Genomic DNA, 27,589 nt, shown 5'->3' with positions numbered 1-27,589 from the left:
GGTAAGGTGGGGTATAAACAGAGCATTAGGCACTCACTCACTTGCTTCACATGGATGTTCTGAAAGCAATCACCCATTTGGCTCATACAGAAATCGAGCCCAAGCAAACCAGGCAAGGACGCACACTGCCGAGTTCATCAATAAAAGGCTACTGCAGACCACATGGAAGGGTGTCAAGGCCATAATTAGCTCAGCTCAGTTCCCTGGGTATTTCAGAAGAGTGGCTGTGTGGGTGGGGTGGGGTGGGCCAGGCTCAGCCTGCGAGCTCCAAACACTGCCCTGGGTCTGGTTTTGCAGCATGCCTGGTTTTATGCAGGATACAGACAGTGCCCACGAAACGGAACCGTTTCCCATGCCCTGCGACTGAGCGTAGATTAATGGTTCACACGCAATGCTGGGCAGACTTACTCACAATCTGAACTGATTCTCAAGTGGACAGGAAGTGAGGCAATGAGGACCCGCTGGCCACCTGTGGTCCATGTGAATGTCACGTGTCTTATGCAACTCAGAAGGAAACTGCAAGCGCCCTGACTCAGAGCCATTCCTGGGATCAAGGCAGTGCTGAGCATCCTGATCAAAGAGGCTGAGGTGTACCTGAGGGGAGCTGGCAGACACTGTGCCAGAGTTCAAGGTCACGTCTGAGTAGCTGGAAGAGTTGGGATGGTTTTGAATCCGCAGTTTTGTGTTTGCTTCTCTGTACTCCCCTATGTTCTATGAAGGGGAAGGGCACAGAGGGAGGTGGCACCGCACAGGTGGAAAGGGGTGCGTGGGGGGAGATGGCAGCACACATGCTTATGGAGGGGCCAGGGGCCAGGCAGCCTGTGAGCTAAGGCCCCTCGGAGTTCGAAGGTAGGAGGGACAGGCCCTTGGCTCTGGAGGAAAGCCCAGGTGGCACAGGTGCAGGGCCAGCAGAGGGAGGGACCTGGCACCTTGGTTTTGGAAACCCCAGTGGGCATCTGTGTCTGGGTCTCGGGGGCTTGACAGCTCTCTGTGAGACGCACACGGGTGGGGGCTGGGCGCAACCCCAGGAGGGAAACCGGGGGGTGCAGTGGGTAACATGGACAGAGGGCCCTGGGCTTCCCCCAGCCACCAGGCGGTGGATTCAGAAGGCAGGGCCTCGGGCAACGGCTCCCCTGTTTTCCATCACTGGGCCGCTGAGGGAGTCAGAACAAGTTCTCCAGCCTGGGGCTAGGGGCCTCCTGCCCGGCCAGAGCGAGGGCCAGAGCTCAGCTCCAGGAGAGAGAAAAGGGAGGCTGAGCTCTGGAAACCAATATGCTGAACTAGGGTTTGAGCACAGAAAAATCTGACCTGTCTCCCAGTTCTCGGATTGGTCTAGATTCTCCGGCTTTTCTGAAATAGCAGCTGGTTAGACAGCATGAAATCTGGGAATACTGCTAAAAAATAAGACCTTTGAAAACACAGAGTGTGTCTGTGTGCGAGCCAGGGAATGCGTAATCTCTCCTTTGGGAACCTCGGACTAAGGCCTTGGGCAGGGAGGGCCTCCCTCTGGGCCTCCTCCTCCTCCTCTGTCTCGCCTTTCCCCTCCCCTCCTTCCCTCCTGGCCTCCAGCCCTCTCTTCCTTCCTTCCTCTATTTCCCTCCAAGGGCAGGACCCACCGACCACACACACTCGTCCTGAATACACTGACAACTGTGACTGGTGACAGTGACAAGGCCGCCTCGGGGCTGGCTACCTCAGGGGAGTCACCCACTGCTGTTTTGGGCACGAGGACGTGGGGTCAGCGTCTTACCTTACTGGCTTTCTCCGCACTCGACTCTCTCTTTCCCACGTGGTTTCCCATCCTCAGCCAGTGACCTCAGAGCTGCAAGAGAAGGGGAGGTGTGAGCTGGAGGGCAGCACTTCGGCTGTCCACACTGGTTTTCCACCAGAAGAGGAATTCTGTGAGATGTCACACTCATTTTTAAGAAGGGAAAACCAAAGCCCTGAAAGCTGGGGAGACGTGGCCACAGCCATCTCCTTAGCAAGTGCCACTGTCTCCAACCCCACAAAGAGCTAGAAACAGTGCAGCTCCAGGGCCCAAGCTCTGCCCAGGAGCAGACACCCTCCAGCATGCCTCCTCCTACACAGAAATGTCAACACGGGTCCACATGCAGATGCACACAGTCACACCTCACACTCAGGTGTGACACAAGATGAACCGGGCGGTCAGGGAGTGCCTGGCCCTTCGAAGGGCAGTGGGTCCTGCTGCCTGGGAGAACCTATGAGACCACAGAAGGGCAAAGCCAGACGGAGACTGCATATCAGACAAGTATGCAAAGAATTTGCAGAATCTGCGGGGAAGATAAAGTCAGATGAAAACAGCATGTGGACCTCCTTCTTACATTCTACCCAAACCTCAGCAACAAGTGCCTTTAACTCCCCAAAACGCACAGAACTAAAGAGTTTAGCCAAAGCCATTCAAAACAAATGCCTGTCCCATCCTCTCTGGACCTGCAGCAACCATGAGGAGCTGGTCAGCCACTTGAACCATCATGCTTGGCCTGGTCCCTGGTGACCAAAGGCTTTGGGGACAGAGACAGAACTGTCATTTTTCATGTCACATTCTTTTTAAATATGTGAGCACTGCTCCTCTGCTGTACCCAGGAAAGGTGACAGAGTAAGTTATGTTCTAAAATGGGGAAGAGGCATTTCCTAAATGTTAGGAGTCTTGAATACAAGGCACGGCTCGTTGCTCAGAGGCCATCTCCAGACAGGAATGCTGCCAACACCTGGCTTACCCCCTCCCCACTGACCAGGGCCCTTGGTGACTGGACTATTCCCAGGGGCCGGGTGCCACCATGCGCAGGAATAGGGAGGAGAGAAGCGAGAGACCGCTGAGCGCCACAGGTGGCCCTTGCTGGGGTCCATGCTGGGCTGGGCCCATGCCCAGGTAAACGTACAAAAGGAGTCCCCACGCTACATGCCAGTCTCCAAACTGAAACCGAGCAGTTATCTAACCTCCAGGAAGGAAGCGGTCACAGCCCAGACTCCCAGACCCGCTGGCTGCTCTCGGCATGAGGTCAGCTCCTGTCATACTCTGCTGATCCCCGGGGAAGGGCGGCATGAAGTAGCCTGCCGCTGACCCGTGGCTTCTCTGCTGCTCTGGCCCTGAGCCTGTGAGCAGGGCAGCTCTGAGACGACCCACCGGCCCATTCTGTGTCTTTCAGCCTCTGGACCAGGAGACCAACTTCTGCTCAGCCTGCGAGACGCTCGTCCCACCTCGTGGAGCAAAGCGTTGCTCAGTTCTAGAAGTGGAGACCAGCCAAGCAGGGTCCTGAGGAGGCCCTGACGCCCACACTTGCTGGGCAGCAGGACTCCGGGGCAGCAGTTGCTGGATGGCAAGACTGACCTGCCGTGCACACAGGAAGGGCCTGTGAGCCACACCTCCCAGGGGCCCGTGCAGGACTTGAAAGGGGCTCTCTGTCCAGCACCCTGGACCCAGAGCTGATGACGCTCTAGTCAGCCAAAGACACAGCTCCAGTGGCCACAGGCACTGCCGACTGAAGGACAGAGGGAACCTGTCCACAGTTTGACACGTACATTTCCAAAGTGCAGGCTCCCACAGCATTCCGTCACCCACCTTACCATTTACTTGAGTGGGGCGACCAGGAAGCCTGCCCTGAACCAACCTCTCAATGGGAAGTAGAGGTCGGGGCGGCGTGTTACTCTGCTTGATAAGGTAAAAGGTAAAAGGAGCCAGAGAGACACTCTAAATGAGCAGCAGAAATTGGTCTCCTGGTCCAGAAGGCTGAAAGACACAGAATGGTGTCTGAAGGAGAGTAGGTGTGTCCCTTGTGAGATGGAGGCGAGGATGCTGGGAATTTGGGGCTTACATTTGACCCCTCTTTAAATCCACACAGTGTGGTTTAAACCAAGTATTGAGAATTCATAATACAAACGGAACAAATAGAATAACAATGCATCAAACATCGTGGGTCTGCCTTCTGTTCAGTAAAAAAGAACTGACCCATTCAAAAGTAAACACAGCCAGCCGCATGCTGCACACCTATGATCCCAGCAGTTTGGGAGGCCGAGGCAGGAGGATCCCAAGTTCCAGACCGGCCTTAATTTAGTGAGGCCCTCAGAAACTAAGTGAGACCCTGCCTCAAAATTAAAAAAAAACAAAGACTGAGTGTGTGGTTGCGGCTCCGTGGTAAGTGCCCTGGGTTCAATATCCAGCACCTAAAGAAACAGACAAAACAAACTGACAGACAAGAATGAGAACCTCACACAGCAGAAGTCGTGGATTCTGAGCTTCTCCTAGTCAGGACTGGCGCCTGGGTGTGGGCTATCTGCCTGTCACAGGCAGGGAAAAGCCCACGTCACCGTCCGTCTCTCCAGATGCCCATCCGCTGGGCACTACCACACTCCGCTTCCTTCCACCCTCTGCTGTCCATCCTCACGCCACCCCCCAGTTGGTATCAGCCAGATCCAGAGTGGTGTTCTCTCCTCAGGATAAAACCTAGGGATTTGTCCCAAATTGGAATGTAAGTATTTGGGAGTTGCTTGTGGGCCAAGGAGAGGTATCTGGGGACAAAGGGCCCTCGAACCAGCTGAAACCTAACCCCAGGGCATGAGCGGCTCCCGGTCGGTCAGTGTCCTGATCAGACCTCATCATGCTTCACAGTAAAGCTCCAGCTCACACGGGGCACTGAAGTCCATCCACACCTCAGAAACTCAAGGCTCCTGGACACAGAATCGGTTGAAATGACACAAGCCAGAAGAGACTTTCAAACAAGCCTGTCAGGCGCGACTGGCTCTACATGAAGACCGACTTAGTGGCGGGAGGGGGACAAGAGACACCAACACCCGAGCCCGAGCACTCTAGACCAGGGCCTCATTGTTTTGTGAGCATCTGTACCTGCCCTGGGTCACCGGGCCATGGCAAGCACAGTCAGGTCACAGGCCCCTCGCTTCCCGGCCCTGTGGTCCCATGGAGTCGGCCTGGGAGGGGAGTCACAGAAGGGTGCAGAGGCAGCCGGCCAGCTCTGGGCTTCCGGTGGGGCTGGGAGCTGGAGAGCCCTGGGCAGGCGGCTGTGTGGTGAGGCCACCCTTACCTTATCTCATTTGTACCATTAACCGAGTGGCGGGAGCAAGAGGAAAGCCCGGGGATGTGAGGGGGCAGCAGGAGGCCAGGCCCACTCTCGGCCATGGGCAAAGAAGCAGCTTCTCCTAAAAGAGCAGGAAGGACAGGGACGGGCATCCAGGTTCCACGGGGCCTGCGACAGACTTCCAGACTGACAGTGGGACCCTGCACGAGGAGGTCCCGCCAACGGGAAGGTCTGAAGTCCTAGCGATACTGTCACCATGGCCCACCCTTCGTCTCAGTTCAGGACTAGCATTCAGCACGGGTGGTCGGTCGGCAACCGACTTACTGGGAAGCAACCCGTCTTGACTAGCTCCCAAAGCAGCTCAGCTCCTTGCTGCTCCCGGGAGGAGTGACCCACTCAGAAGCCATGTGGCTGGTGCATGGAGGCCCTGGTGCTGGGCACGAGGACCAGCCCCTGCTCCTGGTGTTTGATTCCCTCCGCAGCAGTTGAGACCTTCTAGAGCGCATGGCTGGAGACCCACAACTCGCAGTGCGACCCCAGCTCAGTGACCTGGGGCGAGACCTCACTCCCTGAGCCTCTGCTGGGCTGCTAGGGACAGGTCAGGGTCGGGGCTGCCGTGGTGCGGGGTGCCCTGAGGGGCGCTGGAGGAGCGGTGGGCTGGGGTCAGCGCGGGTGGTTCCCGCGGTCTCTCCTCTTTCTGGGGCCAGGACTACCTGGGCCAGTGGGAGCGGCTGAAGACACACGGTCCAGCCCTCCACGATCAGCAGGTCCCTGGGTCTGGGACCCCACGTGAGTTGCAGCCACTCGCCTGGGTCAGACCACGGAGCCTCAGGGCAGGGAGGTGGGGGAAGAGTGGGAGGGAGACAGGCACCCCCTGAGAGGAGGGCCCCTGGGGGAGGCCGGGTCATCTTTGACGAGCTTTATCCCTCTGGTTTCTGTCAGCCTGGGGTCACGGGAGTGCCCCCATAGGCCTGCAAGCCTTCTCCCCATTCTAATGGAGAAAGTGAGGTTTAAGGACCACCTCTAGGTGAGTGTGCCCTAGAAAAGTATTTCATTAAAAGCAGCATTATGGGGGCTGGGATTGTGGCTCAGCGGTAGGACGCTCGCCTAGCACCGGCGGGACCCGGGTTCAATTCTCAGCACCACATAAAAAAGTAGATAAATAAAGGCATTGTGTGGTGTCCATCTACAAAAAAGATTCTCTCTCTTTAAAAAAATAAAGTAGCATTACCAAAAAAAGCAGGGTGATCTTGATATCCTATGCACTGTGAATGTGCTCCACGTAGAAAACAAGTTTTCTGGTAGGCCTGAGATGTCCCGCATTCCTTAGTGATTAATCAACACAGGGTGCCAGTCAGCTTTTTCACTGCTGTGACCAAAGCACCTGATAAGAACAACTTAGAGGAGGAAAACTTTATCTGCAGCCCACAGTCTCAGAGGTCTCAGTCCATCAAAGGCTGAGCCCCTGCTCTGGGCCCAGGGAAGTGGCACAGCATGGCGGAAGGGTGTGGCAGAGGGAGGCTGCCAGCCTCCGGTTGGCCCAGGAAGCAGGGCAGGGGAAGGGCCTCAGGGACAATGGACCCTTTCAAGACAGCTCCCAGTGACCACCTCCACACAACCACCAGCAAGTCCCCTCAACCCAGGACAGACTGGTCAGGTCACAGCTCTCACAGTCCAGTCACCTCCCCTCTGAACACTCCTGCATCAACAGCCTTTGGGGGAGACTCACAGCAAAACCACACTCAGGAGAGAGAGGCCTGCCACCACCTGCTCCCACCGACCCGCGCCCGGACACACAGGACGACCGCGGAGACTTCCTAAATGTTGCCCAAGGTCGTGTGGTGAGAGTACACGAGAGGGAGGACTGGGGTTTTAATTCCCCGCAGTCAGTGAGTCTGTCCTCCCAGCTTCTGATTTCTCGTCTGTACAAACAGGGTTCTGTGGTGTTGGAGAGAGGGTTACATAAGGAAATTCAGGGGACAGCAGCAGGCCCCTGGTGCCACTGGTTTCCTTCCGTAGAGAGTGACTTGCAAGTTTCACAAGGTGCAGAATGGAGGGCGAGACCAGCAGGGCCTTCCCTTTGTCCCCAAAGGTCAGTCTTTCCCATCTATTTTAGGTATAAAAGCTCAGCCCTCTTGCAGTAACAAATTTTCAGTAAATAAATTGCTTCACAATGAGTAGGGAGCCAGAGAGCAGTTCATCATTTTGTCAGGTGCAATTATTTATGTGGAGACTTCACAGTCATTTCTTCCTGCCCACAGCCCGCCACATTGACACAAGTGTGCACTTGCACGGGTGTGAATTTCCCGCGTGTCAAGCATTTGTCCAAGTGTGCACATGACAGTGAATATGCCAGCAAGACGGCCTCTGTGGGGAGGGCACAGGAGGACGGGGCCGGGGTGGGGGTCAACCAGGGAGCACAGAGGCTGAGCCCCAGGTCCCCAGTTCTGAGCAGAGGAAGAGGCCAGCTGGCGCAGGGAGGCAGAGTCTGGAGTCGCCAGCCGGCAGCGCCAGCCTCACCAGCCTTCAGACACGAGTCCCAGGCCCCAGACTCTGTCCTGGAGGGAGGACCCGGGCCTGAGGGCACCGCCCACTGTGTCTGAGCTCAGAGGCGGAGCGGCGAGGAGCAGGAAGGAGAATGGCCAGAGGGAGGCCTTGGGAACAGGGCTAGTCCGCCTGGACCACGGCAAGGCTATGCCCGTTGCTGCAGGACGGCGGAGGAGCGCCTCACCCTGCAGCCTGTTGACTTCACTTGATCTACTTATAATTATGGGTTAGTAAACGAGGAGGACACACAACTTCCGTCCCTCAATCATACATTCTCTAGAGGTCTTGCTTCACCTTAAACGCCACTTTCCACAGAAACCCTCTCCAACAGCCCCATCTAAAGGAGACCCCTCTATCTTATGCTCTGCCAGACGCTGTCCCCGCCCGTGACAGACCTGCCACTCTGGCACGTGTCTGTAACCATCCAGAGCGGGCATCCTGCCAGCTCCACAAAGGCAGGTGACCAGTCCTTCCATTCCCCGAAGCTCACTGGGCCCAGCGCAGGGTGAATGAGAGGACAGACCCAGCTGCAGCTGCAATGGCCACCTTGCGGCCCAAGAGTTCACAACCTGGCCCTTTATAGAAAAGAGCTTCCTGGTCTTTGATTTGTAGACACCAGCAACCCTAATACTGCCCGGCATGCTGAAGGCACTGTTTCATGCACAGATCTCCCAGGATCTCCCTTCTTGCACAGATCTTCCCAAGGCCCTTCCCCTCCTCCCCCCTTTAGCAGAAGATCTTCTGCTGTTAGCTGGCCGTGAGGCCTCCGGGTGGAGACTGCACTTCCCAGTGTTCCAGCAGGCACGTACGGGCACCTGCTGCAAGCTTTCCTGGTTCAGCCAGGGTTTAGGAAAAGTTGTTATATAGCTGCTTCACAACTAAATTGAAAATAAGACTCTTTCAGTATTTGGAAAATATGACACATACCTAAACAGGCACAGAGTGATTCATTGCGAAGCATTCAAATTATGACTAATTAAAAAAAAATGTGTTCAGCACACTCTGCTTACAGGGATTCTCAGGAAGCAGGAATATTAATGGGCACCTGGGCTACCAGGACTTAAAAATCCCAGAGTACCTTTCTCTGTCTTCTCTGATTTCTGAAATCCCCGAGGCAGTGTCTGTAATACCCCACTGGCTACTAGCCATCAGTGGGTCCGGGTCTTCACTGGACTTCAGAGGTCAGTGGACTTCATGACCCTCAGGGCTGCAGTTCCCATCTTCAGACCTTAGTGGACCTCAGGTCCAAGTGCTGGCTCCTAGATTCTGGTCTCCTCTGGCACAAGGCACCGCCCAGCACAAGTGACCCATGGTGGATGTGGGAATCCCCTGGACTGAGCGTATGGCCCAGGGGTGACTGAGCAACTGCCCATGTGTGTGACCAGGCTTTCGTAGTCACGGGTCACCTCGCATCCACCCAGGAGGAAGCCATTTAGGAAAGGTTGTGGTGGATCCGCAAGTCTCAGTCGGGCTCCGAGACCCCTGGACCGTGTGCGGACTCCTGAGGGAGAGAGCCGGGTGGAGTCCAGATGACAGAAAGCTCAGTGTGCTGGAAAGAGGAACCCGACGGGAGGTGGTGAAAGGGGAGGAGCAGAAGGTCCAGAGGCCACCCTCGTGGCCGTTACAGGAGTACGGAGGGCAAGACAGAGTGGCCTCGCCAAGGCTGCGAGCAGGAGGAAGAGCGAGCCCCGGCAGGCCGCCTCCTCTGAGAGGCCTCGTCTCCAGAACCCAGGGCGAGCCCCAGGCTGCAGGGTGACGTTCTGTGGCCTCAGTGGCTGCCCTCCTGAGATCAGAGCTGGTGCTGGCCTGGGGGGAGGAGTGCACGTTGTCCTCCTGCAGATAAAATACCCCCACCCAAAATGTGGCTGCGACAGCCTGAGTCCAGGGCAGCTCTGCCTCTCCCACTGCGGAGACCACAGAGCAGACCCCAAGGCCGGGATCTCAGGCCTGAGAGACAAGGTCAGCAGGAAAAAGAAGGCCAGCGAGCAGCCTCCCCTCCCTCAGCATCCCTGCCCTCCCCTCGTCCTCCCTCCGTCTCCCGCCCCTCCCCTTCCTCTGTACCCACAGGCTTCACCCGCCCTCTGTGCACAGTCACCCCTCGGGCCACCAGTGCTCCGCCACTCTGTTCAAAACATGGGGGACAGCTGCCACCCTCAGCAAGGCCACCATGGAGGGATACAGACACACATACACACGCATGCACACACTCACACACAAACACCAATGCACACACATGCACACAAACACGAATGCACATGCACACACACTCACACTCACATGCACAGGCACACTAGCAAACAAGAATCCACATGCACACACTGTCACATACAAGCACATACATGCATGCATTCTATGCATGCACACACACAGATACACACACTCACACACATGCACACACGTGTGCACACACAACCACACACACAGAAAACACCTTTTCACAGACCAGAATGGGCCACAACTTAAGCAAGTGCCCTGTGGCCACAGCAATCCACACCCACCCCTCTCCCAGCCCCTGGCATCTGGCACACACCTGGGGCTGTCTGTCTGGGTGTCAGAAATGCCCATGGGCCCCTTTCTCAGCCCAGTGAACTTAGGAGTGAGTCCTGGGGAGAGGAACTGGCAGCAGTGCTCTTTGCCTGCCTGGACAGGGGCGCCCAGGCCTACTTATTGGGTCCGGGTGGCCCCTCCCTCCTGTCCGCTCTCTCCCTGGGGCTCCTTCTGACTCATCTCCAAGAGCCCGCCCTACAGAGGCGCAGCTGAGGCTCTGCCCAGCGGGGCCGGGCAGGGCAGGGTGGCACACTCCGTCTCCCTCTGGGCAGGTTCTGGATGGCCCCACGTGAGCGTCAGCCTGGCCCCTTTGTCGCAGGTGTCCACCACACCTGAGGGAGTGGACGCCCAGTCCCCAGTGTCCTCCATGAGCAGTCAGACTTACCACCCCTATGCACAGACAGTCCCCAGGGGACATCAAACACCGTCCCCTGCGAAGGTCCAGATGGGGTGGTGACAGCCAACGGCAGCCTGCTCTGCCCTCGGGCAGCCTGGATGTGGTTCAGGTGTCCAGGTTCACACGGGAGCTGTCCCCAGCCTGCAGTGCTGAGTGGTGGGACTTCCGGGAGGTGGGAACTGGTGGGTGCTTAGTTGTTGGGGTGCTGTCCTGGAGAGGGCTAGAGCAGCTCTCGAGTGAGTTGTCCTAAGAGCCAGAGCCTTGCCGGCTCCTGCGGGATGATGTGACCTCAGCCTACCACACAGTCCTGCCAGCTGGCACTCGAGTCCAGACTGCCAGCCTTCGGAACTGTGAATTAAATAACCCCTTCCTCATGATGCCAATCTGCCTCGGGTATTGCATTACAGTATCCGAAAACAGCCTAATAAGATTTCTTAGGCATCTCCTCCTCTTACTCTTGCTTCTTTCTTCTTGGTGTTTTAGGAATAACTAGAAATGCAACCTGATAATGTTGGCAGTTTTTAAAAGCTTCTGTGACTATCCCAGCGTCGATTGCACAAAGCCTATTGACTGTTTAATCTTTGCTGACTTCCAATATGCTCTCTGCTTTCTTTGCACAGAGAGTCTAATAAAGAAAAGCAATCAGCACAGCATTTAAAATAAAGTGTAAAAACTGTGTTGATGTAGAAGGCACAGGCATAGAGAATGCGTGGAGCCTGGGAAGGTGGGCACACAGCCTGGCCATTGAGGCTGGGGCACCTTCCCAGGAAATGTGGGTTGAGTGGTGTCCCCCAAGAGATATGTCAAATTCTGTCCCAGAGCTTGGGGACGAGACTTACTTGGAAACAGGTCTATGAAGGTTCACCTGGTTATCTAGCTGAGGTGAGGGCAGGCCTCTTACAAGACAAACAGAGGAGGAGCTGGTCACAGACACATGGAGGAAGCCGGGAGGAAAGCCAGGTGACCAGGTGGGGACTGGAGCCATGTGGCCTCAAGTCGAGCAAACGGAGAATTCCCAGCCCCAGGCCGGGCAGGTCCTTGGGGAGCTGCAGGAAGCAGGACTTCCTGGGCACACCGTGCTTGTCCCTCCTTTGTCCCGTGTCATCGCTGCTCTGCAGTCACACTGGTCTTACTCATAGGAATGCACGTGCCCTCTGCTGGCTTTGGTGAGCCCCGTCTCGGGGATGCTGCGTGGCGGCCCCACCCAGGGCAGGCGGGAGGAAGTTGTGGAGGCTGGAGGGGCAGACATGCCCAGCGAGCAGGGCCGTTCCCGCCCTCCCTGGCCTGCTCTGGGCATTCGGCCCACGTTCCTTATCTGTCAACCGCGAGGGCAAGTTTCACTTCCTGGAAGTGCTGTGGAGAGCGCTGGTTAGCACCCTACAGTCCTGGGGTGCATGCCACTGGCCTGGGCCTTTCCCGTGTCTGCCCACCCATGTGCTTCTCCCTCCCCAGCAGAGCAGGGACGACTTTGCATGACCACAGGTCACTGTCCAGCATGACCCAGGGCTGGGCACTGGCAGGCGGAGGGCGCTGCTCTCAGCAGGGTCAGCAATGCCGTGAGGCAACGGTGCTTCTTGGGCTCTGTGAGCCCCACGTTTGCTCCAGGGCTCAGCCTCCTGGACGCCAGACGTGATGGCTCTCGGTGCCAGTGTGTAGGACCAGGAGCAGGCCCCTGACAGGCCAGGAGATGTCATGATTAAAAGAACCTAACCCTTCCCAAACTAGGACGGAGGGTCCTAGGACTGGAGCTCTGAGACCTGCAGATCATAATCAGGGAAATCAGGACTTCCCAGCAGGGGACCTGGCTCCGAGCCCATCTGCAGAGGCTGCGCGTCTGCATGTGCACACAGCAGTTCACTGAGTGACTTCCCCGGACCTTTCCAGAACCTGGCAGATTCCAATCAGAGGGGAAAACTGCCAGGTGAGGTCAACCCCATTCTGGCCCCGTAGAGGACGCAGCTCAGAGCCCACCTCCTAAGGGGCACAGCACCTTTTCTGGCTAGTCTTGAACTTCCTGAGATGCAGAGAAAGTTCAAGAATGCAGCAAGTGACAAGGCTGTTTAAGGAACGGGGAGGGAGGCCCGCCCCGAGATAGCAGGGTGAGGAGAGAGGCACGCGGGGTCTGGGCGCAGGCCACTGAGGCAGCACACACACGGGTGTCCCTGTGCCGAGTGCCCACTGCTCCCAACAGGCTGTCTCCCCTCACAATCCCCACTTCTCAGAGCCGAAGCGCACGAGGGTTAGGGACACCATGTGTCACAAGCCCACAGAGCGGCCACCACAAGGCCCGGCAGCAGCCCCTGGTCCAGCTGAGCTGTGTTCCTGCTGTCGTGCAGCCGGAACTGACCAGGGGACTTGGTGCTACAGAGAGCGGGTTCTCTGTGCAGTAAGTCTTGGACTTTTAAGGAAAATAGGCCTGTGGAAATGTCTGAGGGGCAGTTCCTCCTCAGTTCACCCTCTTCATGTCTGTTCTGATGACAAAAACGTGAGCCACTTTGAGGAAGCTTTTATATTTTACTTTCTTCGTATGAAAACTATCTGAGTAACAATAAGCAGCAGAGCCTTCTGGGAATTGTCTTTAAGCTAGGTATTTTGCACAACTCTGTTAGTGGAAAAGTGGATTTAAGAGAGTAACTCAATAACCAAGCCCCAGGTGTGCAGCGTACATATGAGGCTGATAGCAAGCCTGCATTCTGAACTCGAACTTGGTGAGGGTTTTCTGCATGTCGCTTAATATCTAAATGTCGTCTTTGGGACTAGAAGATCAATAGACTTTCAAAAGCAATGATTTATTACCTATATATTGAGGCTTTATAATGTCATCACTCCATAAAAAAATAGAGATTTTCCAGGAATGCCTTTTGTAGGAATTGAAGATTAGGGTTTGAAAACTGCAAACATCTTGGCAGAGTAAATTCACAATTTTGTGGCATGACTGGTAAATCATGTCTACACTAAAATTATTTTTTAAAAGCATCTTAATCACATAGACTCCAGAGTTACACTAGTCAACAAATAATTTCTTGAAAGGGCAAGAGTGCGATGGAAGGGGAAGGAATGGGTGGGGGCAGGAGCCTGGATCCTGCTGCAGGCCCCTCCCCAGGCCCACTGCTCTCTGAGCCTACCTGACTTTCCTTCCAGGAACGGGGGCTGGTTCAGGAGCTCAGCTCCCAGCATCTGCTGTGACCACTGCAAGGACGGGTGTGGATTTCCTCATCACACTTGTGAAGGAACATGGTGTGTCTAAGAGTCCAAGTTCTGGGGCCAGCAATGGGCAGATGCTCAGTAAGAACGGGTGCAGAGGAGGAGGGACGCACAGGTAGAGCCCTGAAGCCACCCTGGTGCCCTGACCAGGTGCCCAGCACACAGCAGCCCTGCACATGAGTTTGAGGCTGTCAGACTGCTCATGGGCTTGTGGCATGGCCTTTGACTAGAGCTGTGCGAGGCCCACTGTGTGCTCCGCAGCCAGGCAAGTCGGGGACACTCCAGGGCAGGAGGAGGCCTGCCAGGGAGGGACCTGCCTCAGCTGTTGTGCCTGGCACACCGCTGTTACCATGAGCCCCTCCCGAGGAGCAGGGCTGGGCACAGAGGGGAGCTGGGCAGGGTGTCTGAGGAGCCTGGCTGGTCTGCAGACAACACGCCTCCTTCCCCGAGCACCAGGCTGAGCGCCCAGGCCCCAGGGAGGCAGAGTGCGGGAGCGAGGAGGGAGCGGAGCCAGCACCCCCAGAGCATGGGGCACTGCCCGTGGCCATTGCACAGAGGTCCTGCGGGCAGCCGCCTGGCTCCCGGCATCTCCAGAGCAGTCGCTGCCCCTCGGAAGGTGAGGGCGACCCCGATCACAAGATGACTGCACCCAGCACACCATCACCATGACGAGTCTTGGTTAAATATGTTGAAACATCCGACAGCTCCAGGGAGGCGTCTTCTGTGAATCAGATCCTGTTTTCAAAGTCCTTGTGCTGGGAATAGAACACTCTCCTGAAAGCTCTGTCCCAGTGCTGCTGAAACAGGAACCTCCGGGACAGGTCACTGCACACAGCCTCTGGTGCTGCTGTGACCAGCGGTGCCAGGTGACCTGCAGCTGCACAGGGCATGGCGGGTTCCGGCTGTGATTGGGGCTGCCACGTGGGGTGAGGTGCAGGTGTACCGGCTGGGAGGAGGGAAGGGTGGTTCTCCTGCCCTTCTTCGCCCATCACCACCTTCTGCATCTCCCTGTCACACAGGTGGTCCCTGACCTCTGGTGGTTCTGGTGTGATTCGTGATTTTCTGCTGGTGTGCGAGTCACACAACCACTGTGTTCAATCGAAGCAGAGTCCCCTAGGTGACACGAGATGCCCCCTCCTTAGGTCGGGACAGGCTGTGGCGGAGGCCTCTGCCAGCGGCAGGCTCCTGAAGGCCTCCTGAGTGTGTTCCAGGCGGGTAGATGGCTCTGCGGCTTGGGAGGTCACCTACAGCATCTGCACTTCTCATGTCCCATTCTGTGAAATGCACGTAATTCACCATGAGACCATCACAGCAGAGACTGAGAACTGTAGGCAAAGTGGCTGGGACGATCTCCCGAGAGGAAGACCGGGAAACACTGGGATTTGGAAGAACAGGACTGTTACCCTCAGAGCCACCTCCCGATGGAGGACCGTGGGTCCTGAAATGTAGCCCAGTGGCAGGAGGTCCGGCACACAGCTCTCTGGGTGGAGCCGAGGGTAAAGCTTCACACTCTTCTATGTGTGTGGTGGACAGCAAGCGAAGGCTGAGCTTGGAACACAGGACTCGGTGAGATGGCCATATCACATTCGACCATCAGAAGAGCAGCTTTCGGCTTGGTTGGTTTTTGTTTGAAATCAACAACATTTTGTCCAGGTTTCAATCTCCCCTTGTATTAAAATTAACTGAAGTTCCTACAGTTTGCTTTATCCCGGTGCTGCCTCTCTCTAAATTCCTCACTCAGTAGCCCACGTCCCCCGTCACCTGGACGTGCCGTATCTGTGCCTTCCGTGTCCCACCTCCCCTTCACATAATGACTCGCTTTTAATATCTGCTTTAATCCCTCTCAGCACACATAAGTGTCGGCACAAGAACCCAGTGGCCCGAGGAAAGGCTCGTCACCTGCTCACAGAACCACAAAGCCTCTCACACAGCGGCAAGACCCAGGGGCATGTGCACTTCGTCTGCCTCCCCAGTACCACGCCTCTCTGCACTTCAGGGAGGAAATGCAGCCGAGTCTTGAGATATTCCAAGGATACTCTGTTTTCAAACATCTGAAAGAACTAGAATAAAGCAACCCAAACACCCTGTCCCCATGTCCCACCTTCCACACGCACACACATGCAAGAACCCTAACCCTAAACCGTGAAGGATCTTTTTGTTTATCTTATTAGTAACCCACCTAAGTTACCTGATTTTTTAAGCAACAATTTACACTGAGGAAATCATGTCTCAATTGCTTTGAGGGTTTCTGATCAGCAGAGAACAGATTCAGACACACGACTTCTGAAAACTCCAGGCTCTTGCTACGCGTCAGTTGGATAATGGTGATTAGTGGAATCCACCTACCTATTCCTGCCACTAAATATTAGGACAAAGGGCTTCGGTAGGAATTTAGGTGAATAAAAACTTTTAACAGTTCCCCAGCATGTCAGTGCACTGTGGGTCATTCTCACCCCTTCCAACAAAATGGGGACAAAGAGAACCCTGGAGAAGAGGGCCAGCACTTCTCAACACCGCACAGGGAGGGACGCCTGGGAACAGGCTAAGGAGGCAGCTTCAGGGAGGACAGTGTCCATGGGATGCACCGGAGACCGGCAAGAGCCGTGAGGGTGGCTAGAGAGGTGCTCTGGGAGGTCCCAGGGAGCCACCGGGAGAGTGCAGGCTGCAGACCTGGAGCGCTCCCCGGGGGCACGGATCGCCACTCAGACACTGCCCCGCATGCCTTCTCAGCCAGAGCAAGCGCCTCCAGAAGTCCTGCACACTCTGCGAATACCTGGGCAGTGCGTCTGTGGACTTCTACTGTATCAGCTCTTTGAGGGTACGAACTGCATCTGTTTTCTCTTGACTCACCTTGAGGTGCACAGCGTGGTACGCGTACGGCAAAGACAGGCGGGGAATTGTCTGGAAGGGGCTGGCATGTGCTGTAGGTGGCTAATTTTGGCTTCTATAGCAGGTCTAGAGAACATGCTGACTTCCAGCTGCACGAGAAACTGAGTGAGGAGTACGAGAAGCTAAATATTCCTCGTCAGTTACAGCAGCACCCACGGGCAGGAAATAAAATGCTATTCTCCAAACGTGGAGAAAGGATCAAAAATAAGTGATACAGACAAAAATATACTGCCAACATAAAACTTTGCATCAATGAGTCACTCTTTCCACATATGTGCAGTTTACTGCTGAAGCATACAGGGTCTCTTGAGCACACAAAGCAGGTGTCGGCGGGTGAGCTGTGTGAGCCTGCGCACAGACGGGCCCTTGCTACCCACTCCTACTTGGGTCAGAGGCTCTGAGTTGACCGGGGAGCCCACTAACATACATATTCCTGGGCCCAGTGTCCAAAGCCCCGCCTCTGGCATACCCGTGGTGCGGTATGCCAAAGGCGGGGCTTTGGACTCCGATTTGATGAGAATTCTGAGAGATGTGTGCAGGTGCCTGAAGACCACCCAACAGAAGCACGAGCCAGCTGATCCCGTTGAGAGAACTGGACACCTCAGTGGACGGACGGCCAGGCAGGAGCTTCACCTGGGGGCTGGGTATCCTGCTACCAAGCCAGTCCGCCCCCCGTTAGGCTCCTGAACTGGCCCAGGCATGCACGTTCGGTGCCTGTGTTGACCTCTTGTGTTTGGGGTTTTCTGATCAGATGCCAGGCGGAAACAGGCAGAGCTCGCGGGAGGTGCTCCCTGGGTGTGGGCTGGCGTCTCCCTGGAGGGCCCCCTGCATCTGCATGCTGTTGCTGGAGAAGCTGTCCTGGGACTCTGACCCTTCCCAGCTCTGGAGGAGACACCATCAGCTGACACTCCAGAAGGTGGGGATGTGTTCAACCGTGTCACCATGCTGCCCCTCGCTGAAGCCCTGCAGTACCCACACCGTGAGGACACACAGCACAGGGCAACACTGAATTCCTGGGCTAATAATGTTAGGTTCGGCATCCGTCTGATAAAAATCAAGCCCAAACACTGCTTCCCCGCTGTTCCCTCTGCCCGATTCTGCCTCGAGATTCTGTGGTGCAGGCAGAAGGATGGACACGTAGCTCAATGGAATGAATAGAAAACCCAGGAGACCCTCAAAACCGCAGCAATGATTTTGAGAATGGTGCAGAAGGAATCCAGAGGAGCAAGGATCTCTCCAGCAAGCAGTCCCCTAGCCACTGGACACTCACTGGCCGAGAGAGAAACACAAGACAAGCCAAACCTCAATCTAAACTTCATGTGTGAAACAAAAATTAACCCCAAATGGATCACAGGCTTACGTGATCCCATGAGGGGGTGGAACAGAAGAAAATGTTCCGGGCCTGAAGCTAGGTGAGGCGTTCCGAGACTCCATGTCCATCACAGTCCACAAAAGAGAAATTAATAAAGAGAAACACATCAAAATGAAAATCCTCTTGTGTGCAGAAGGCCCGCTGCTGGAGAGGGTGGAGAGAAACTGAAGTGGTGGGACGCGACTGCAGCCGCCGGGCTGGTGACCAGAAGACATGCAGACCCAAGCCAGGGCCAGCCGTGGAAAAGCCACGGTCCCATGAGAAAACAGGCAAAAGAGAGCAGCGGTCCTCACTGACGAGCTCTGAGGCGGTGATGCAGGAGATGGCCCTGTACCCCAGCCCTGGGGACACGCACCCCCCCCCAGAGCACCTGACACCCTGCAGTGCAGCGGGAACACCAAAGGGGGATGGTCGTAGAGATAGGGTCACTCAGGACCTCCAGTGGGACCTACAGCCACTCAGGAAAGCGCCAGCGGTTTCTTAAGAAGTCACACACGTGCTGTCATGTGGAGCGGCAATGGCCCCCTTGGGCAACTATCTCCAAGAAGTGAAAACCGCGCTGTCACAAAAACTGTCACAAACGTTCACAGCGGCTTCATGTGCAGGAACCAAAGCTGGAGACTGTCCTTCAAAGGGAGAAGGTTGAACAAATGTGGCCTTCCATTAGGGAGCACTGCCGGGCGGTGAGAAGGAACGGCCTGAGCTTCAGGGGCACTCAGCAGCCGGCGAGTGGCCAGGGCACCTCCGTGCGAGGGAGAAGCCAACCTCCGGAGGGCCTGTGTATTTCCAGCATTTTCCAGAGGATGATGCTTAGGGAGGAGAGTGGAGGGATCGGTGAGGCTGGGAGGATAGGGGGGCTCTCTGCACAGGCACCGTGGCAGACCTTGCTCGTGTTGGCTGTCAGATTCTGTGCTGATGGCGAAGAGACACAGAACCACACGCACGTAAACACACGGGCGTGAAAGTGGTGAGGCCTAGGTCTGCGGAGGTGATGGCTGCATCCTGCTGTCTCCAGCCGAGAGGCGATGCGCTCTGGGGAGGGCAGGAGGAGGACGGAGTCTCTGACCTCCTTCTTGCAGCCGCGTGTGCATCTGCAGCTCCCTGGACACAGCTCTCACGTGGCCTCCGTGATCTCTCCCCTGCTGCAGACCAGGTGCCGCCCAGGGGGTAGGCGCACTCAGGAGGGAAGCTGCTAGGACTGGGGAGGGCCCTGCCCAGCCTGTCCAGGCTGCTCTGCGGAGCATTTGTCCTGCTTCCCCTCCCGTCCCTGGTGCAGCTCTTCACTGCCTCTCCTCCAGTGCGTGGCACAGACAGAACGTAAACTTCTTTCAGTGTGACACACGTGAAAAAGTATCTGATTGCTGTTTTATTTATTTTTTAGAACCAGAAATTGAACCCGGTACCTCACCCATGCTACACAAGCACTCTACCACCGAGCCCCACTTATGTTGTTTTGAGATAAGAGTCGTGCTTGGTTGCTCAGACTGGCCTTGAACTTGGACTCCTCCTGTCTGCGGAGTACCTGGGATTACAGGTGTGCACCACAGCACCTGGCATGCTGCTTTTTTTTTTCCTTAGTCTTTATTGGTGCATTATTGTCACACCTAGTACTGTCTGATTTTGTGCCTGCACATATCAGGATTTGGTCAACCTCATTCCCCCTGGCATGCTGTTCTGATTTTTACTTCTCTGAGTGCGGATGGGTTGAAGTTTGTTAGGTACTATATTAGTCCATTGGGCTTTCTTTCCTGAACCACAGAACCTGTTCAGCTACATGTTTACTCTGGGGCAGCCTGTTGCACATTACTGACTTTCTGAAAGTTTTGTATATTCAGACACTCTCGCCTTGGCCTGTCTTTAGACTCCTGCCTGTTTTTATAAAGGTGCCTCAGAGCTACTTGGTGCTGCTCAGGGAGCCCAGGATGAAGCCACTTTCAGAACCACAGCTTCCTAGTTTCACCATCGCTGAGTCCAGCGCCATGCCAGATGTGGACTCTGAGTCCCCAGTCATCACTGTGGCGATGGCAGGAGGTCCTGCCTGTGGACAGCAGCCTCCTCCACAGCCATCCTTGCTGTCCTGCAGACTGTGGGCCTGCCCATGGCCCTCCACAGCAGTGGCCGCTCTACTGCAATAAACTGGGAATAAAGATCCACTGGTTCTGGTTTTCTGACTGAAGTCTTCCTACTAGGGGTTTGGACAGTTAACCCTGCCCAGGAAAACGTCCCCACTGCCCGCGTGCCGTCTCTGCTCTGGGGCATCGGGCTCCCTGGAAGGTTGCCTCTTCCGTCTCACAAGTGCCGGCCCCCTTCAATGCATTAATGGGTCAACAGAAGTGTCTTGCTGCTTATTTAAAATTGCACTGTTATTGGAATACTTTTTCCCTTTTTTCTTGACAACAAAGGTAGCTAAGGAGGGATGACAACAGGGACAGACGACAATTCCCTCGTGGTCAAGACGCTCTGAAAAGGAAGCATGTTCTACTGGATGTGGTCACGTCTTAGGGTGGAATTTGTAAAAGAGAAACGCAGGGGGCCTTGCAAGGTGTCCTCCCACTGAGGCCAGGCAGTGCAGCACTGGAGCTGTGGAAGTCTCCCTGGACTGTGAGTGCTGTCTCTTGTCAGCTGAGTGCCCCTGAGGCAACAGACTTCACCCCGGGCTTCGGTTTCCTGGTCAGTCAAGACCAGGCTATTAATAGAGTGGTGACCTCAGATGAGAGCCTTGGAGGGCAATTATGACAATTAAATGAAATGACAAACAGCTCTCAGAAGCTCCTGGCTGTCGTCAGTGACTGGGAGATGCTACCTGGTACTCTAACAGGCCTAGGCCCACTGTTAAGCTGAAGCATGACATGTTTTAAGGAACCCAGAATGAACTAGAATTCAAAAAAAAATAGCCTTCAGTGAATGCTTAAAAATTCAGGCAGAAGTAGGAAATTCACAGAAGGATGCATCCCTGTTCCTTCGGCTTCTGTGGATACTTAATCTGTGCACACACCTGTTTCCACCCTGAACAAAAGCGAAACACGGGCCTTCAAAACCACAGCAGAGCCACGAACACCAGATCTAAAACAAGCACCAAACACCTTCTCTTCTTTGGGCAGAAATACATGACTGCAGGAAGATTTTCAAAGTGAATTTGAACCAAAGCGTTTTTGTTTAACCTCAAGTTAATGGCAGTGATCATTTTAAAAATTTAAATCATTGGGAGTTGCGGTACCAACATTCCCCATCATTTGTAACTGAATTCTTTGCCTCAGGTTTTGCTTACCTCCACTTAAAAAAAATCAGCCCAAGGATGTGGGATTCCCTGGGCTTGTGGACACCTTTACAGGGCTCTGTCATCACTACAGGTGTGTGGCTCTGTCCCAGGCTCTCAGCTGAGTTTTGCTCCCCAGGACCCCAACCCTAAGGGAGGCACCCACATCACTGGTAGGCACCTGCCAGGAAGCCACTGGGCAGGGGTAAGCCTCAAACAGAACTGTCATGGGACCAATCTGTAACCTTCTGCAAGATGCTCCCTCAGCTCGGCAGGATAAAATTTGCGACAAACCTAAGTCTTAAATGGGATGCTACCAAGGCTCCCTTCCTTCGAAAAATTTCCTAGTCAGGTGTCCTGTGGTCAGAACAGGCAGGTGCCTGCCCTGAACCATGTCTCTCTCCCACCACCCTAAGTCATGGCCGGCTCAGCCCCTTTCACCAAGGCACCGCCTTGTGAAGTTCACAAGCTACACCAGCACTGCTCCCAGCCCAAGAATAGGAGCCAGAACTCTGGTCCTGCCAGGCCCACAGGCATCCCGAAAGGCGCAGAGTGATACAGAATGACCACAGAACAGCAGGTGGATGTGGGGCCACCTGAAACCTGGCCATCCTGCTGTCAAGCCCAGGAGGGTGCCGAAGGAAGGCTGAGAGCACTAGACTGCGGCACCAGAGCAGCAGGTGCCAGCTGCAGGTGTGCCCAGGGGGGCTGCGGGGCAGCACAGGCCAGGCTCAGGGGCAGAAGACAGCCCAGCGGGAGGCGGAAGCCAGGACCCAGGCGTTTGTCTCCGCCCTCATTGCTCAAAGGGAAACTGCTTCTCCTTTGGGGGAAGGGCGGGAGCCAGGATGTCCAGGGGCCACAGGTGTGTCCTTAAGAGGCACTGGCTGGAAAGGACCCCCAGCCCACCCCTCCCCTGCCCACTACACCCCTTCTCCGCAAGGAGGGAGGCCTCTTGGGACCGTTGTCACCTCCCACCCCTAAACTCCTCCCCTATCTCCCGCCGCCACCCCTAGGCCAGCGCTGCTTCAGGGACCCGGGGGTCCCCAGGCCTGGCTGGAGACCACTCCGGAATCGCCTCGGCTTCCAGTCCCCTTCTCTGTGAACTGGCGTCTACACCTGCGACCACCTGCAGAGGTCGTGATCAGGGGGTAGGGTCGTGCAGTCTCCAAGACCTCGGAGCTGCTACCTGCCGGCCACCTGCGCAGCTGCCCAGGTGAGCCCCGCTCGCCCCGGGCTGGGAGAGGGACCTGGAGTCTGGCCGCGGGGACAGCGCGCCCCTCCCCCCACCGCCGCACCTCGGGGAGCCGGGCTGGGGTCCGCCTAGGGCTCCGCCGTGCCTGCTCCGAGGGCTTGAGACCGAGGCTCCAGGGCCGCCCCGCCCGTCCGGGAGGATCACCCACCGGTGCTGTGCTCGGCTCCAACCCGAGGGTCGCCGCGGGTCCAGGAGGCCGTGCTCCCCGCCGGGCCCGGCGTGCTGCTCCGGGCGCCAAGCGCGGGCAGCGCGGGCAGCGCGGGCAGCCTGGGGCCGCTGGGCCGCGGGCGCTGCCTTCCGGGGTCGCGAGCCACGGGCCGCGGGCCGCGGGGGCCGAGGCTGTTCTCGCTGGCGCGCGGCGGCGGTGACTGACGGCGGCTGTTCCGAGGCGCTGGCGCGCCCCGCTCCCCGCCCCGCCTCCCCGGCTTCCTGCGAGCCAGGTAGACGCCCGCTGACGCCAGCCGCGCAGCCCCACCTGGACGCCCGCGCAGGGCGCCACCGCGCCCCCGAGGTCTTCCGGCTGGCGCAACTCCGGGGACGCGCGGGGACCCAGGCACAGGGCTCGCCCTCGGGGCCGCGGCTTTGCCCGCACTGCTTTGCCATCTGAACCGCTGCTCACTGGACTTTTGGCCTCTGATACCTGCCCAACCCAAACCGCGCCAGATGGCCGAGATGCCAGGTGTAACTCCCTCGTGTCACAGCAGGACACCGAGGTGAACGCAGAGTCTGGCCCCGTCCACCCTCCCCACGCGGTCCAGCGAACATGATTGATTGACTGCAGGGACTTGCTTACAGTGAGGATGGTGGACAAGGACCTGAAGGGATGGACACGCTGTGGTTCCTACAGAGCTGCCACCTGCTGCACCTGCACAGGAATCAGTATCACCTGGTGCTCCCTGGAGAGCTGGAGGGCCCACGGTTGGCGTCAATGAGGTGGGCAAAGAAAGTCCACTAGAACAGAGACCCAGAAGGGCCAGTGCAAGAGAACCCTGTTCCTCAGAGCTGCTTGGATGTGTCTCCCCCACCCTGTCGCTGACATCACCCTCGGGAACACTCCATTCCTGGAGCCACAGGTCTGGGGCTCCACCAGCTTCTCCCTGGAGGTGAAAAGCAGCAGGTGGGCAGATGCTGGAGGAGACCCTGGCATGCTTCATGACTCAAAGCCCCTGTGAGGGAAGTGGTTGGCCCTTCAGGAGGCAGCTGGGGCCTAGAAGCCTCTTTATAAAGAAGAAGAGCAGGACACCTTCACTGTGTCCCCTGGGCCAGCTGCTAGGAGGCAGAACATCCTGCTTCCATGTGGTTTGGGCTGCTGCCTCACACCGTTCTCAAAGACCAGAGGGTCTAGCAATGTGTACCTGGCATTCCTAAGATAAATGTTTCCATAATCATATAAAAACACTTAATCTGGTCCTTTTCTCAGAAAAGGTGTCCGAAAGAGAAGGACACAAGTGGGCTGTGGGAATTCAAAGTTGGAAGTGGGGAGTGTCAGGGAAAAGCATGCGGTTATGCTAAAGGTCAACTTTGTTTCCAGTTTTCCTGCCATGTGATCTCACGCTCATTTTAAGTGAAGGATAAACTGGTGGTAGTCAGATGCACACTGAATGTACACCCAGCAAGCTCCCAGATGTCCTAACTCTGGCATTTTTAAGAGAGCCATGCGGCAGTCACAGGCTCTTACTGTGCTCTGACCACCAGAGGGCAGGAACGTGGCCTCAGGGCTCCTCACTAGCAAAGTGTTCTGTGCTGATGCACACTCAAGAGGTTTTGTTGAGTTGAACTGAAAATTACCCAAGCTAAAGGAAGTTAATTAATCTAAATAATTTCCAGTGGACTTCAGAGTTTTGAGTTTTCTTTTTCTCATCAATGAATTTATCTTAATAAACATATTTTGATTACAAAAGGACTCCATTTCCATTCCTGGTCCACACTTAGCTGGGGGTTTTCACACAGCAGATAATCCGCCTGTGGTTGAGGGTTGGTTGTTTTGCCACACGGTGGATAACTGGCAGGCTCTCCAATGGCATTAAATGCAAGAGAATCAGGCAAGTGAATTTCAGGAACTACAGCATAAGAAAGAAGTCCCTGATACAGTGTGATCAGCGCTGCATAACCAAGCTGTGTTTCAAGCATCCTGCTCAGTGACTAAATCCCACAGCATGGCCTTTGCAGGGGTGGCAGGGTGATGAGCCACTGGTCTGTGGCTGGGAAGGAGCCCTGTGGGACAGCCCAGGGGCAGAGCAGAGCAGGGATTGAGGTGCTGAGGACTCTATTCCATACCAGAGGATAAATGTCAGGTTAACAACAGTCCAGAGCCATCTGGCTGTGAAGGTCAGCCCAGAGTCCCAGAGGGAGACCCGGAAGAGGCCTCTGGGAGTCAGCCAGAGGTCATCCCTGAGGGCATGTGGGCCATGGGAGGGGCTCAGCAGCCAGAGGAGGAGTGGAGAAGCCCTGAGGGGGGCAGCCGAGCCCTGGCTGTGCGGGGTCTGCTGGTCTCCATCTGCTTCTTGCCCAGGTGCCCGGATCTGCCTCTGCTGGTGCCCAGATGCCACGGCCTTCCCCCCAGAATGGCTCTCTGGAGTGTGTCCCCAGCGGTGGAAGCCTGTTCCTCCTGAGAACCATCACCGTTGTGGGCTGAACTGTGTCCCCTAAAGTCCTGTAAAAACATACGCCGGTGAACAGGACCTTGCAGTCAAGCCAAGCTGAGGTCATCTCATGGTCCCTGTCCAAAGGCTGAGTCCCTGGCAGGAAGGGCAGACAGAGGGGGATCTGGGACTGGTCGGGGGCAGAGTAGTGCAGCCACAAGCCCAGGGCACCTGGGCCACTGACCGCCAGCTGTAGGAAGCAAGGGGCTCCTCCCTTGATTCTTGGGGATACATCCCTGCCCACACCTTGATGTCAAGTCCTCTCTGCCCTCCAGAGGCCCCTGGAATACTGGGACAGTGGCTGTCAGGTAACGCAGTGGCAAGAGACACCCAGCGGTGGGATAAAGGGAGCAGAGGAAATGTCGGGAGGACCAGACGGAGGGCTGTGGGTGCCTGCTGGAGAGAGTAGGTCCCGAGCTGGTGCTAGACTTGTCCCCTCCAGGGCCCCAACCAGCTGAGCCAGCTCCTGGGTCCAGCCAGGGACAGTCTCAGGCCCTGCTGGCTCCGCCTCCTCAGAGCCCAGGACTCCCCTGAGCTGGTGCCATCTGCTGCTCTACTCCTGGAGGTGCCAGCCCACACCTGGCAGTCAGCTTTTCTGAGTGAGAGCGACGTGCTGCATCGTGCCAGGCACTAGGCTCAGGGCCCAAGTCCCAGTCACAGAGCCCCTCTGGCAGTGACCATCTTGAGACCAGCGGTGAAGTCCGGCATCAACAGCAGTTTGCATGGGGGTCCGGGAACCCAGAGAGTGACCAGTGAGCCCTGCCAGAGGCCAGGAAGACCTCAGTGAGTGGACAGGGGACAGGGAGATGCAGAGGCATGCCAACCTGTAAGGGGTGACACTGTGCAGCAGAGGCGGTTTGGGGACAGTGGGTGAATGCGATGGGTTGGAGTGGACAGGACACTTTGAAGAGATCTTGATCATCTGAGTGGGACTCCAGACTGAGCCTCCTCTTGCTCCCATCACCTGCCTCTGCAGGCCTCCCAGGTCTAACAGGCAGAGCACTACCAGTGGAGGTCACCTCCACCGGTCTCCCCAGCGGCACTCGTGGGTCTCCTCTTGGAAAAAGCACTTGATGTTTCTGTGTCCTCGCTCCTCCAGAGCCCAGCTGAAACAAGAGCCAGTGGTTATCTGACAGCAGCAGGCCCCCAGCCTTCAGGGTACGTTTTCCGGTGTTTCACCAATTACCAGGGAATGACTAGATCATGCAAGTGAAGCAGAACCCGGTTGTTCTTCCTTCAGGGAATGCACTTGGCTTTTAACTCTGCTTCCTGTAAAGAATCTGGCGAAGACGAACAGGGCAGGGCCCGCAGGGTTGGCCCAATTAATCTGGGTACCCTCATTCCTGCTTCTGGGAGGGAACATTTACATATGACTGTTATTATGGAACCAAAAGAAAATTTTCAGAGACTCACTTTGGTTAGGAAAGCAGGCCCTCAGCCACGCTGCCACCCAGGCTTCCAGCATCCTGCATCTCCATTGCGTCAGGGATCTGGGGCTTCACAGGTACCGGCATTAACCACCATCCAGGATCCTTTCAGTCCTGAATGGAGCAGCCGCGGCTCCCCTGCCTTCAGGCCCTTCCCCTCAGCGGCCGCCTCAGACCCGCCCCTCCACCCTCACACTGTGGCTGGGGCTGCCCAAACCCTTTTCTGCATCAGGCCTGGGTCAGCTCTCTGCTGGATGCTCTTCTCCATCACCAGTCCTCTCCTGGTGACGTAGGTGTCACGTTGCCCACCGCATGGCTTCCCCCTCACAGGATGAGAAAGTTCTGGACCTGGATGGTGGTGAGTGCACTCAGTGCTGCTGCACACCTTTAAACGGTTACCAGGGAAATTCCGTGCTAACTGCAGTTGCCCACCATTAAAACAAAGCCCAGCTCCTCCTCCGTGAGGCCTTCCTTCACCCCTTCTGAAGCAGCCGTCTGGTAACCAGGCGGAGAGTGTCCACATAAAATCATCATAGACACGTCCTTGCTTTGAGCAGAGCCAACGTAGAAAAGTTCATATAGAGAGAACGGAACCCATCAGACTCCTGAAAGGTGTCCTGGTTCACTCTGATGACCTGTTTCCAACCTGCCCTTGTAGAAGTGCAGACGCTGGACATTGGGGCCCACAGCGACTACTCTGCAGGGGAGGAGTTGGGGTGGGAGGAGAAGGCAGCTGTGGCCGCCTGCCTTCACCAGGATGCCTCTGTCTTCCGGCAATGGCCCTGAGCCACCTCCAAGAGCCATAGTTTGCCTGTTCTACCTCAAATGTGAGGGGCGCTGGCTGGTGGGATCTACTGGGGCAGGGTGTCCAGTGGAGCATGTGAACCTGGGATGCTGTGAGCTGGAAAATGAGGCGAATGTGCCATCATCAAGGTGGCAGAGCAGCTCAGTAAGGCTGGTTAGGAGCGGGTGCTGCTCCCGTCATTCCTCAGGAGCGCCACAGAA

The 27,589-nt window shown here is 56.2% G+C and overlaps 1 protein-coding gene across 5 annotated transcripts in view; it reads right to left on the bottom strand.

Annotated features, from left to right (window-relative positions):
• Mbp (myelin basic protein) overlaps positions 1-22,678 on the bottom strand; it is a 93,922-nt gene extending 71,244 nt beyond the window's left edge. For 2 of the 5 annotated variants that reach the window (XM_013362437.4, XM_078029859.1), the window contains exon 1: positions 1,751-1,816. In XM_013362437.4, the coding sequence (XP_013217891.1) occupies positions 1,751-1,801 (51 nt within the window). In that variant the 5' untranslated portion in view covers positions 1,802-1,816. Of the gene's footprint in view, positions 1-1,750; positions 1,823-22,663 lie in introns of those variants that run through there. The other 3 variants (XM_078029857.1, XM_078029858.1, XM_013362438.4) reach the window with 3 other exon arrangements.
• Positions 22,679-27,589: the final 4,911 nt, after the last annotated feature.

The sequence above is a fragment of the Ictidomys tridecemlineatus genome, chromosome 13 (genome assembly GCF_052094955.1).
Source record: "Ictidomys tridecemlineatus isolate mIctTri1 chromosome 13, mIctTri1.hap1, whole genome shotgun sequence".
Lineage (NCBI taxonomy): Eukaryota > Metazoa > Chordata > Mammalia > Rodentia > Sciuridae > Ictidomys > Ictidomys tridecemlineatus.
Note: the sequence above shows the minus strand (reverse complement) of the source record. Positions and strands in the feature narration are given on the sequence as shown.